This window comes from Volvox carteri, assembly GCF_000143455.1.
Source record: "Volvox carteri f. nagariensis unplaced genomic scaffold VOLCAscaffold_4, whole genome shotgun sequence".
Taxonomy (NCBI): Eukaryota; Viridiplantae; Chlorophyta; class Chlorophyceae; order Chlamydomonadales; family Volvocaceae; genus Volvox; species Volvox carteri.
Genome location: NW_003307547.1, coordinates 1,333,758 through 1,346,279, shown reverse-complemented (window position 1 = coordinate 1,346,279; position 12,522 = coordinate 1,333,758). Strand labels below are relative to the sequence as shown.

The 12,522-nt window shown below is 53.6% G+C and overlaps 3 protein-coding genes across 3 annotated transcripts in view; all 3 read left to right on the top strand.

The window, feature by feature from the left end:
* VOLCADRAFT_87048 (uncharacterized protein) overlaps window positions 1–918 on the top strand; it is a gene marked incomplete at both ends in the record, with an annotated part of 2,205 nt that extends 1,287 nt beyond the window's left edge. Inside the window, 2 exons of the mRNA XM_002946896.1 lie at window positions 611–666; window positions 862–918. Coding sequence (XP_002946942.1) covers window positions 611–666; window positions 862–918 — 113 coding nt within the window. The remainder of the gene's footprint in view (window positions 1–610; window positions 667–861) is intronic.
* Window positions 919–4,413: 3,495 nt separating this feature from the next.
* Window positions 4,414–5,889, top strand: VOLCADRAFT_87047 (uncharacterized protein; the record flags this gene model as incomplete). The annotated part of the gene is made up of 3 exons (XM_002946895.1): window positions 4,414–4,512; window positions 5,160–5,252; window positions 5,767–5,889. The coding sequence occupies 3 exons, from the start codon at window positions 4,414–4,416 to the stop codon at window positions 5,887–5,889; spliced, it is 315 nt and encodes a 104-aa protein (XP_002946941.1).
* Window positions 5,890–7,701: 1,812 nt separating this feature from the next.
* VOLCADRAFT_103185 (uncharacterized protein) overlaps window positions 7,702–12,522 on the top strand; it is a gene marked incomplete at its 5' end in the record, with an annotated part of 7,373 nt that continues 2,552 nt past the window's right edge. Inside the window, 11 exons of the mRNA XM_002946894.1 lie at window positions 7,702–7,710; window positions 7,898–7,983; window positions 8,334–8,445; window positions 8,666–8,794; window positions 9,332–9,519; window positions 9,770–9,969; window positions 10,259–10,319; window positions 10,504–10,624; window positions 11,041–11,187; window positions 11,415–11,526; window positions 11,757–11,920. Of these exons, the coding sequence (XP_002946940.1) occupies window positions 7,702–7,710; window positions 7,898–7,983; window positions 8,334–8,445; window positions 8,666–8,794; window positions 9,332–9,519; window positions 9,770–9,969; window positions 10,259–10,319; window positions 10,504–10,624; window positions 11,041–11,187; window positions 11,415–11,526; window positions 11,757–11,920 (1,329 nt within the window). The remainder of the gene's footprint in view (window positions 7,711–7,897; window positions 7,984–8,333; window positions 8,446–8,665; window positions 8,795–9,331; window positions 9,520–9,769; window positions 9,970–10,258; window positions 10,320–10,503; window positions 10,625–11,040; window positions 11,188–11,414; window positions 11,527–11,756; window positions 11,921–12,522) is intronic.

The following is a 12,522-nucleotide window of genomic DNA, read 5'->3' as shown; positions in this document are numbered from 1 at the left end:
GCGGTGAGGGAGGGGGCAGTGAGGGAGGGAGCGGTGAGGGAGGGAGTGGTGAGGGAGGGAGTGGTGAGGGAGGGAGCGGGAGCGGTGAGGGAGGGAGCTGCTTAAACTGCTAAGGTTTGTGGACGGGCGGGCGGCCGGCGTTCCCAGAGAAAGCGAGTGGAGTGTGTGCGTTGGTTATTCTTGGGTTTGGGGGCCTTGTTATGCTGCGATGAATACATATTTGCTCAGTCCTGCGTCCGCTTTGGCGCCAGCTGCTATGGCGGCGAACCTGGCCCGCGTTGTTAACGTCCAACATGCAGTGCCTTCTTAACTCATTTCCATCTCACCTCACCGACCCGTGGGTCGATTCGGAGCCCCGGTTACAGCACCGTACAGAGCCGTGTGTCACAGCGCAAGCACGGTCCTCCGCATATTCATTTTACGCTTTGTCCTTTAACCTCCTCATCGTTGAACAGGCTTCCTGCCCACCGCGCGCGTGATCAAAGTTTGCTGCTTCCTGCCCGGGTCGACCTGGTGACTTTGTATTCCCCAGTGGTGTTTTTCGGCCAGCGGCAGCTGAAAGGCAGCCTTCCCTGGATGTATGCCTTTTGGACAAGCATTGCGGCCACAGCTGCAGCCTTCCATCCCGTCAGCCCTGCCGCCGCGTTCCTCATGCTGCCAACTCAGGTAACGAGAAGTTACAAATGCGGAATGCCGAGTGCGGATAGCTCCACTACTAGTGTAATAATTTTCCATTATGCGTCTTGGGATGTCTGTTGCTTCGGCTAGGGCCTTCGACTGCCCCTTGAGCCGCCTCATGGCCCTTGTATGAAGAGGCCCGCATTTCCCTCCCGGACTTACCTCCCTTCAAACATACCACAGGTTTGGGTTACAATTGCGACTAAGCTCAACTACGACATCGTGAAGCTGAACACGTAGCCGCGCTATCCTATCCTTTTTGGTGAACGCATGTTCGCATTACCGGACTGCGTACCCTACATACATACATACCCTACATACATACATACATACATTAGGCAGGTGGCTGGCAGAAGTTAAGGCCTGACTTCTGCTCCCGGAGGTTCCGGGTCCAAATCCGCCTGCCGACTTCTCGTTGTGTGAGGGGTGTTGAATTGGGAGGTGGGCCCCCATCTTGTGGACGGTGTAGGACGTGATTATAGCAATTTGCGAGCTGACCAGGAACTAAGTTGTGGCGCCGTTGATCCGCTAGATTTGGTTGGATGCTGGCGGTGCAACCCGGATGGATTAGGGTGCCCCTCTAGCAGGGGAGAGCAGGGAACTGCCTCGGGAATGGGGGCCGCTGGTGAAGCTATACCACCCTGTAACAACATCATACATTTGCCGAGGTGCCATCAAGATCCTTCTGCAGGACTGTGGCAAACGGTTTTCGTTGGGGCTAAAGCTTTTTAACGACATTTGGGGTATGGGAAGCTTTTAGCTGTTGCACGTAAGGTCGTTTGTCGGATGGTTGTTTGTCGGAGTGCAGGCAAAGGCCCATTTATCATTTTGTTTAGGCATCATGGGGTGCGCTTAGGACTGTGGGAAGCATGGGGTCAATAGACCTTCGCGTGGCGGAGTGAATTAAGGACTAGTGGTGGCGTGATGCAGACGTGCGTTGGAGGATAGCAGCGGCGCACGATGGCGCTTGAGGCAGCGCGCCCAGACCTGGCTGGGATTGCCGGGGGTTCGTTTGTCTCAGCACATGAAACCTGATTGCATGGGCCATAGGGACGCCAATACATGGGCCATAAGGCGGTGTGTGCGGACCAGCCTGATGGGGTGCAGGATGGGCGTCACCTCTTTCCTCATTGAGACCTTGGAGCCAAACGTTTTTACCGACATGACATCCTGTATTGAGGTGTATTGTTGCAGCTTCACAGTGCAACGAGATTCCGGGACCTGCCCTAAGACTCATCCATGGGGGAAGATGAACTGAAGTTTCGGAGGCTTTCGAAATGCTAGGTTTACAGTTTGCGGTCAAAATTTTGTTTCGTGTGTGTGGTTGTTACAGTGGGCTCCAGATTGGTGCTGTCTTTGATCCTAGAGTATGCATACATCTGTGTAAGGGCGGTAAGCACGCAGCCGCCCATTCTGTACCCGGGCCCGCGGGGTGCAAAAGTGCGACTACCGAGCACTGCATTCGCCGATTCCCCAAAGAAGGGCGACGACAGTAGCGGTGGTGGTGTATCACCATCTTTACCGGCCTGTAGGTCTCACATTTTTTTAGGTTGGCCTATGATCGGCGCCCTGGTTAGGATGCAATCATTGCAAGGGGGACAGGGAACCAACTCACAGCACTAGCCGTACATGCTAGCGGTTGAAAAAAAACAACCTAGGTCTGACTTCTGCTCCTGGAGTGTTCGGGTTCGAATCCACCTGCCAATCCCTCTGGTGATGAAATGGGAGGTGGTCCCCCATCTTATGGACGGTACAAGACGTGATATTAGCAGCTTGCGAGCTGGCCTGGAACTAAGTTGTGGCACCGTTGATTCGCTAGATTTGGTTGGATGCTGGTGGTGAGTTGCCGAACTCAAAGAGTACACTCTGAAGTCGGATGGGGTGAATGGCTTAGGGTGCCCCTCTAGCAGGGGATAGCAGGGAACTGCCTCGGGAAGGAGGCCACTGGTGAAGCTGTACCACCCTGTAAGAACATAATCAATTTCGCCGTAGCCATCTTCCCACATCATCTCCAATTATAGCCATTCAGCGATCTCAAAACCGTTTACCGTACTTCCATGATATATTGGTGCTTCAGTTTTTCGCAAGGGCTTGAAAATGGTATCTGGAATTTTTTTTGGTGCCATGCAATTTGGTGAGGACCAGGACAAGGTATTGCAATTGTGATACAGATTTATGGTGGCGCTTCGGGTCGAGCCCACCCAGCGATGCACACAGAGCACCTAGCACCAGGATCAGACTTTCGCACATGGCTTAGTGCTAATAATAAAAGCCCGTATGCAAAAGGGCGCGTCGAGATCCGTAGTTCGGCTGCTGACCCAGGGGTCGCTTCCTACCATGCCTTCAAGCCCACACAGCGACGCACACAGAGAATCTTCTGGATAAATGTCCTCTTCTGCTGCAAGTGCTACCTTTGGGGTCGGCGCGGCACTTGCGGGTCAGGGTTTGCAGCGGTGGTACTTCTGCGTACACCGTGCTCCCTAAATAAGCCCAGCACGCTTGTGTTTGCTTCAGAATATATTGACATTGGTACTCAGTTCATGCTCAGCTTCATCTTCATTGGGAATAATCATTGTGTAGTTCTTGGAACGGGAAAATATTTCAATGATTTATCCTGTTGCTTGCGTACTTGCGTTTGGTGCTTGCGGGTCGAGATCGATCGCTATTGTACTTCATTATGGACCTTACGAAGTTATAAGGGCCGAACCAGAGAATACAATTTCCATTATTGAAAGTCTTTGATAGTACATTTGTCAGTGGGCAGCGGAAGTGCGTCCCACCTTAGCGGAACTTACTCATATTTGGTCTCCCCACCGCGCCCAAAGGCGGCAGGTGGGCACTGGCTCATTGCTCTCCTGAGACCTATCGTCTGAGCCCAATATTTTATATTTAAGCTTACGAACTGAAGTTTTTTGGTCCAGTGAAATTACTGCGGCCTGGCCGAGCTCTGGTTGAATAAGGCCCACGGTGTTGTGCGGGAGGCGCTCCTTGAGCGCTGCTCTCGACCCCACTACCCTCGCCATCGGGGTCCACTGCCGTAACAACCGCAACCTGTTCCATTCTGTCATCTCAGCCGTCATCGATTTGTTGTCCTATGATAACCCTGATTTCCTCGGATAATCCAAATCGATACATCGATGCACGCCAGGTAGGGTCGTACCACAAAACTGCGGCCGGAGGGCTTTTTCGGATCCTCTCGGATCGTTCCAGCTGGCTAGCGGCCGGTGGGACCTACCGTATGTCACCCCTGCGGCCGGCTTTCAGTTGGGGCGGCCAACGGCGCGTAAAAACGTCGGACAAATCGACAGTACTACCATCGTCCTGCTTGTCCTCCTCCTCCTCCTCCTCCACCTCCTTGTAATCCTCTTTAGATCATTAGCTCTAAGGAAGCAACGCACGGCATCTTCGACGTTCAATTGCACAGCACTTCGTTCTTTCAGGCGAAAATAGGGCGACCTGAGCGTGCCTTACTCCGTACAAGGCTCACAAGATCTACGGTACCTTAGGTGCTCTCGCACTGCACCATGGAGAGCCTGGTAGGTGGGCTACGGAACAGCAAAGGGAGGAAAGCCTCTTCGGGAAGGCCAGGTCGACTGTTCCAGGCTCTGGCCCCATGCCGACCGTGAAGGCCAGCCCATCTTCTGTGGAGCATGCAGGGCGTGGTATGGCGTGGCATGGCATGGCATGGCATGGCGTGAAAAAGCGCTTCCTCCTTTTGAATCGTTTTTTTATCATATGTGGGGGGCCTTGCAGGAGGGCTTCGAACGGCGCGCTGACCCCGGAGACCGGGAGCAACAGGAGCTGCTGTCTGAGATGCGCTCCCAGCTGAAGAAGGTTGGCTTGACTGTTTCGCTGATGGGCTGTGGGCTGGATTGGGTTCGGCTGTGGTTGAAGCGCAATGTGGTGTTGGCATGCACCCTTCACCCTGGTGTTGGCTGCTGTGCCGCGGTGGTGCTGGAATCGGTGTGGACATTATCATTTCAAACTCCCTAAGGCCCTTTAATGCAACAAGGTCCCCAAAGGCATGCATGTGGACTGGTGGACACGGCAGTTGAGCCAGGGCGGCGCGTACGTACGTGCGGGAACCCTGCAGGCTGCATGGATAGGGTTACACGTGGGAAGGAAACGTGCATTGCAGGACGGCACTCAGGGTACATTTCAGTGGACCGAAACCATTGTTTCCATCGTGACTGCTGCATTGTTCTTATCTGGCTGTCGTGCCGTATACTGAGAAGAGATTGTTCTGAAACAGAATGGGCGTTGTTTAGGTTTTTGTGTCGGGAGGCGCCCCAACCACTGTGGTGTGGCTGGGTTGGCTGTTTGGCAATGCCAACATGGTGTGGCTGGCGAGGGGTCTTTTGCCCGCCACCATTGGATTGAATTTAACCAGACCTGCCTGAAGCCGCGGACGGAGCCGCGAAAATACCCTTTCTCCCCGAGCCTTAGCGTCCCCACCATGCTTTGCCCGTTTGGCTGTGTAGCTGCAAGACATGACCAAGGATGCGGACCCACGTCTGAGCTTTTCCACTCCGGAGTTTAAGGAGGCGCAGCGGGCCTTCACCGATGGCTTCAAGGTACGCTTATACTTGTGTCAGTAGGCTTGATGTACTGACGGAATGACCAACTGAAGAAAGGAAGCAAGTCACAGGTAGGGGACGCCGATGGACGGTAATTAGTAGCACCGAGGCCTGAACGATTACCTGTCATTACCTGGGCTACACGGGCGTCGGAGCTAGTAATAGTGTGTCTGTGTGTGTATATGTTGAACCTCGGTTGTGTCACCCGGAGAGGTGCAGCGAGCCCATACGAGCCAGAGGCGCAAGAGCCTGGACGCCACAAGCTAGGTTAGGGACATAATTGCGATACTTACCGCGTACCTGAGCAGTCTGGCATGATTGTCCTCCTAACCACGAATAGGGTATGATTCAACCACCAAACCATGTAGCCGGCCTTTGGCCTGCCTGCACAGGTGCCCCCACATTTGCCCCTTGAAGTCCTCTCATGAACGTTTGGCCCAAGCACCTTCGTGGCCGGGGAATCCCCGGCTCTCCCTGACCGTCTGTTGCCTGGTGGCCTGGGCTCCTGCAGAAGAATTTTGGGCGGCCCGTGGAATGGGCCTTGGTGCGAGAGTATCCCTGGTCCGTTCCTCAGCTGAGAAAGCTGGAGAAGCCGGTTGATGTGCACGGCCAGCCATGGGGAGGCACCAAGTAGTGACGACCAGGCGACGACCAGGCGGAAAGGCGGGATTATATGCCTCTACGGGCGGATCTAACGCGTTGTGCGGCTTGCTGCCTGCCCTCCCGGAATATGGATGTCAGGCCTTCCAAAGAAACTAAAAACGTTTAACTAGAAATTTAAGCAGTGTTGTCCTCAAGCAGAGTCATTACGGCCCTTGTCTGAGTTCCATCCGACCCCGTAGTTAAGTAATGGAAGGGCTCATAGAGCGCGAGAGAGTGGACAGCTTTTACATCGAGGTTGGACAAGTTCGCATGCTAGGCCCGCCCACGGCTGCGTTACGAAGCTGGGTGTGATGGTGTAAATCAAGCACCGGCCCTTTCGCGTCCATTGATCGATCTCACCGCGCTTTTGCTCTTTCACGATATGGTGCCAGTGCACGCGAGCCAGCCCAATCCCTGTGCCTTGTGTGAGTTGCTTCAGGCTGTAAGGCAAGGCCACAGATGCGAGACTTTGGCTGTGGCGTGACCTGAGCGAACTTGTGAACCGTCATCGACCTGAAACCTGCTCAACGCTTCTGCCGCTAAGAAAAGGCACCCGCGAACTAGGGACCCCTCTATTGAACAATAGTTGTGTTGGCAGTGCTGCACAAGCCGCTTCTACCCCAGCCCTGGCAGCGTTGACTTAGACAACCACCCGCGCGTGAAACGTGGCAAAACACGCATCAAGAAGCCGGGGGACTCACACTGCTATGTGGGTGAGAGGATGGCAGATGCCCGGTTACGTTTCTCAGGGTCGGCTGCGCACTGGTGTCCAGGCTGAGATGGTCCGGCAGTCTGTTTGGTTGCGTGTACGCCCGATCGAAACGTATCGGGTTCGGACGACCGGCTTCGGACTTCAGCGACTCATGGACGTTCGTTAGCGTAAAATTTTGAGAACTTGGCGAGCTGGTAAATTTACCCCACATCAGGATTCATCGAAACCCTAGCGGGCTGGGTTTGGACCGCCTTGCCGCAGCCAAAAACCCGACTAACCATTTCTGCCTGGAAATCAGTGCGCAGCCGGCCCTGTAAAACGTGACCATGCATCTGCCATCCCTGAACCCATACCGCAGTGCGAGTCCCCCGGCTCCTTGAGGCGTGTTTTTACCTGAGGCAATCCCAATTCTTGAGTGTTGCGGCAAGTTGGAAAAGCAGCGTCGCGTCTTTGCTGAAGGGTATGATGAACTGTCCGATGGTCACGGCTGTGTGTCGCTTTCTATTAAGAAAGTAAGTATTATCTTCGTTTAAACCAGTCGTTATTGAGACTGGATGGGACACGATGCAACTTATCGTAATCTCAAGATGGTCCGTGCTGTATGGCTGTGCAGTACCTTATCGAACGGGCCTTAAAGCACTACCTTCCCAGGTGTCAATCAAGTCATAGGTGTATTATTACACATATCAAGGGCATTGAGAGGGACGGGCCCGGCGTCCAACATAGACCTTATCCGACCCTTACCCGCCATGAAGTCCTTAAAGCATCATACCGCATCTCAGAATCACCTGACAGTAGGCGTGCCGTTCCTTTCCAGAGTTGCCCCACGCATTGGTATCCGCCCTCTTCCTGTCGGGAGGGGCCCAAGCGGTTCGGTTGTCATCCCGGAGTAAGTGGGAGGTGCTCCAGCAGCTGTACAGCATGGTGTAATCTTTTGCTTCTCCTCTGGGTTATAGCGGATGTAAAGACCATCGCACGGCTATCTTGACTGGTCATGGTACTGATGGTCACGCAGTCCTTGGCTTATCACCCACGATTTCGCGATGCAGGTCGTCTTCTGCACACCGCAACGTTGTTGCTTCGGTTGCTAAAATGCTTCACGTAAGTTCTGCTTCTTACGTATCATGTGTTTTATCTTTGCAAAATGCACATTGGTCGTGGTTGCCGTCGGCAACCAATGCTTAGAAACCGCTTGTTATTGATCGTTGCCATGTTGCTAACTTACTGGAAAAGCTGTGTCTTGCGGTGAACCCTAGAGCTCACTGATGGGAGCCCGTGTTGTTCGTAGGCACAGGCACAGAAGAAAGGATCCCTGGTGAATGAGCTGCCTGCTTGGCAGGCTCTCAAGGAGCATGTAGGCGACATAGAGAAAACGTGGGTTACCTAACAGCGGCTCGCGACGGACTGCATGATCACGTTTCATGGCATTGCCATATGAATTGCCCCTGCGTCTGCTTCGATAGTCTATATGTTATGGATATCGATAATGATCTGTAATGATGATGGACGTCGCAACTAGCGACGCACTGGGGCTGCCTGTTGCGGAAGCCTTCGTTCTCCGCTGGTGTCGGTCTTCAATGCGCCTCAGTCATTCCATCCTGCTTGGGATGGTCGTCCATCACGTTTTGCTTACTGACTAGGATAAGAGCGCTTCTTGCGGGTTCTCTATGTTTTGCTACTGCTGACCTTGGGCCGTTGATGTTTGCGCGCTTTCTTTTTCGCAGTCATCTTCGGGACCTGCTGCACGACGAGGCGCGGTGCATGGCCCTCATCAAGGAATCGGAGGGCATTTACTGCGACTTCACGCGTCAGCGTGTGACGCAGCGCACGCTCGAAGTAAGCACTACAGCCCAAGCGGGCTTCCTCCATTTTGCCCTGCTTGCCCTAAGGTTCATGGCCTTCTTGTTGCACGGTCAAAGTTCAAACTTCGCGTCAGCATATGTGCGAGTTAGAATGGTTTGGTTGTCCTTATCAGTACACAGCTGACGTAGCCCGCAAGAGGTGGCTAAGTTTGCATCCAACTACCCCCGTGTCCCTCTGCCTGTATGCTCTGTAGCTGTTGTACGAGCTTGCCGAGCAGAGCGATCTGCGTGGCAAGATCAATGCCATGTTCAACGGTGAACACATCAACAGTACCGAGGACCGCGCCGTCCTGCATGTGGCCACCCGTGCACACCGCAACCAGGTGGGCGGTCTAGATATTGTTCGCAACTGACCCGGGCGGAGTTCGTGGGAGGCACTTAGGGATGTACTCTATCGAGAGCATATAAATACTTGTACACTGCCACGGAAGCCAACGAATGGGTTACAAAATAGATGGGCAGATGAACAATAGGCAGGAAACATAAAGCAGAGTTGAAGGAGAATGTACGAGACAATCACAAATGCAGATCATGTTTCAGGCAACGTGTACCCTTCGTAAACAAGAGCTTCCATCTATCCTAGAAGTCGACCTCGGGTGTTCGTCTGGCGCCATGTACCGCCGTGCGGTACGCAGGTGAACCCACCCACCTACCGCCGTATGAGTCCGTGGGGTATCTGTATGGAGCTGCTATTTACCGGTGCTGGCTTAAGCATTCCGGCGCTGGAAGTGGATTATGCCGGGACGGCTGTGTCCTCACCTCCCGTATTCCTGCCTTTCGGCATTTTTTTCATAGAAGCTGTCTACTGATGATTCTCTATGATGTTTGCGGCGATTTTTCTACGGCATCCTCCCTTACAGAAAATCATGGTTGATGGCCGCAATGTGGTGCCGGACGTCTGGGAGGTTCTGGACAAGATCAAGGCCTTCTCGGATAAGGTCCGCAACGGCGAGTGGGTGGGCGTGACGGGCAAGCCGCTCAAGAAGGTGGTTGCTATTGGCATTGGCGGCTCCTTCCTGGGTCCCCTCTTCGTCCACACCGCTCTGAGGTACGCTTGGATACCAGGTGGCCAGCCTCCCGCTTGGTTGCAAACATGTCAAGACATGGGATCTCCGGTGCACACGAAATTTCCTCAGGAATGTGCACATTATGAGTGCGGGGTTGCACTCAGACTTGGTCGCAGGATGCCGCGCATTCGATTTGGGTCCGAGTTCTAGAAGCTGCCATGGCCGCCAGGAAAACCGTTAGCATCACTGCCCACACTCAGTCTTCATGCTGCAACATGCATGTCCACACAGGACGGAGCCGAACGCCATGCGCGCCAGCCGCGACCGCACACTGCGCTTCCTCGCGAACGTGGATCCCATTGACGTGGCGCGCGCTCTGGATGGCCTGGACCCCGAGGAGACCTTGGTAGTGGTCATTTCCAAGACCTTTACCACGGCGGAGACCATGCTGAACGCGCGCACCGTTCGCAGCTGGCTCATTGAGCGCTTGGGTAAGTATTTAAGCTCGCTTTATGTTTAGGGGACGCGCAAATGAGATGCCTGAAATGGTATTGGCAGAAGAGCGCGCTGATGTTGCTTTTGGGGACCTAAAGCCGATTGGTTTCGTTAAATTTGGTTATTGGGTCAGGGCTCTGGCTCATTGATGCATGGTAACGGAGTGACGTGCTGCCATCATGATGTCGGTTATAAGGCATGTGCCTGAATGGTCTTGGGAGCTTTCGGTGTACAGATTCACTTGTGATCTCAAGGCGTGTTACTGGAACTTCACGGCATTTGCAGGTCCTGACGCGGTCGCCAAGCACATGGTCGCTGTCTCTACCAATACCAAGCTAGTGAAGGAGTAAGTCGTCTTGCGCATTTTGCCGTGAGCTGCTTTGCATTCATGATGCGCCGCTATGATGCACCGGAATTGCTGCTCGCGTGCGCCGCGATGCACGCCTTTCTCCCGATACCGTTGACTCCTGCGCGTTTCATTGGGATGTCTTCAAGTAATGCATGCTGTTGCCTGTTTTGGCAAAACGTAGGTTTGGGATCGACCCCGACAATGCCTTCGGCTTCTGGGACTGGGTCGGCGGACGCTACTCAGTTTGCTCAGCTGTGGGCATGCTGCCGCTGTCTCTGCAGTACGGCTTCGACATCATGCAGGTGAGCATTGGCTGCAACGGTGAAGGGGTAGTAGTGGCCGTGGTTCCATATGTATTGGGTGGGTAGCGCTATAGAAGCTGTTCTTACGAGGACGCAGGTGTTATGCGTCGTTATGTAGAAATAACGTGACGCGATGAAAATGCTGTTCGTGTGCGCCGGATAACAGGTGGTCAGTGAAACCTCCCCTCATTGGGCTTTGCCTTCACCCTTGCGATCTAGCGATTTCGTTGTGGCTCAGCCCTGTTGCATACACTGCCACTGGTGTGCGACTAAGCTGGTAATGGCAACGTTGGTTCCCCAGCGTTTCCTCAGCATAGCCTGTTTGTTTGTTTCAGAATCTATGCCTGTCGCATCATATGAAACGGCAGCCGCTTGACTTTTTATCAAGGCGCTCTCATTTGGGCTCCCAACCACAGGAGTTCCTGGCTGGTGCGAACAACATGGATGAGCACTTCAAGAACCTGCCATACCAGGACAACCTGCCGGTCTTGATTGGCCTGCTGTCCGTCTGGAACGTGTCCTTCCTGGGCTACGGCGCCAAGGCCATCCTGCCTTACTGTCAGGTGGGCGCGATATGGAAGCTTGGCAGCCAAGTACAAAGCACTACGAACTGACACTAGGACCGCTTTGAAATGTGGAAAAGGAGAAACCCATGGCGGGACCATGCCTGTTGGCTTGGAACAGGTCGATTAAGGTGGCGTTGAGCGTAACCTGCTGCACGTGCAGACCTGGAATTGAGGGCAGGGACATTAACATAGCTTTCTCCCATGCGTTGTCCTCGTCCCGACAGGCGCTGTCCAAGCTGGCCCCGCACATTCAGCAGGTGGACATGGAGTCCAACGGCAAGGGCGTGGACATCAACGGTGTTCGCCTGCCGTTCGAGACTGGCGAGATTGACTTCGGTGAGCAGCCAGCAGCACGGACGCAGTTGAGCCGCAACAGGAAATGCGAATGGGTGACAATCGTGTTCTATGTTTTAGTTTTTTTTTACATTTTTGCACACGTGGATTGGCGAGTGTGCTGGGGAGCTTGTTAATGGACTCGAGGTTGGCCCTCAGGCGCCGCCTGCGCGTCGAGTTTGATGTGATCCATGGTTTAATTGTCTTGCTTTATGTCGACGCGCCTTCCGCAGGCGAGCCCGGCACCAACGGCCAGCACTCGTTCTACCAGCTGATTCACCAGGGCCGCGTTATCCCTTGCGAGTTCATTGGCATCGTACGGAGCCAACAGTCCGTGTACCTCAAGGGCGAGGTCGTGTCAAACCACGACGAGCTCATGTGCAACTTCTTCGCCCAGGTGAGCTATATAGCGGCCAGAACGACTGTGAAGCAGTGTTTTTTTGTAATATATTACTTTTTGGGAATAAATGGGGGTCTGAGCCTGGAAGAAATGGAATCGTTGGGTCAGTGGCCGTGCTGGTTCATTACTTCGGCCATAAGTCGCCGCAAATGCCTTCTGCACACTTATAGCTGACCATTTGGAGCTTATACACTATCTATATATAAGATATTTGATAATATCACCATGAGACGGCCCGCTGTTGCATTCAACTTAGGTCAACGGGGCATTCGTTCATTCTTTACCAAAGCAAAACTCCGCAGACGCAATGCCCCAAAAACACTTAGAAAAGAATTAGATAATACAGAAGACAAGGATAGGCATGCCGCAGTTGCCGCTCTTGAAGTCAGTGAAGCCAGCGATTTGAGCGAAGTGCAATGCAGTGGTGTTGATGGTGCCGATGGTGCCGATGGTGTTGATGGTGCCGACAGTGTACATATATATAACTTTGCCTTCGCGTGCTCACGACGTTTATGGACAGTCAAAGTGGCTCCGCGCCCTGCTCACAGAGACAAATGCAGTTAGGTGCACAGAACGATGGTGGTACGGCATGTGTGTTT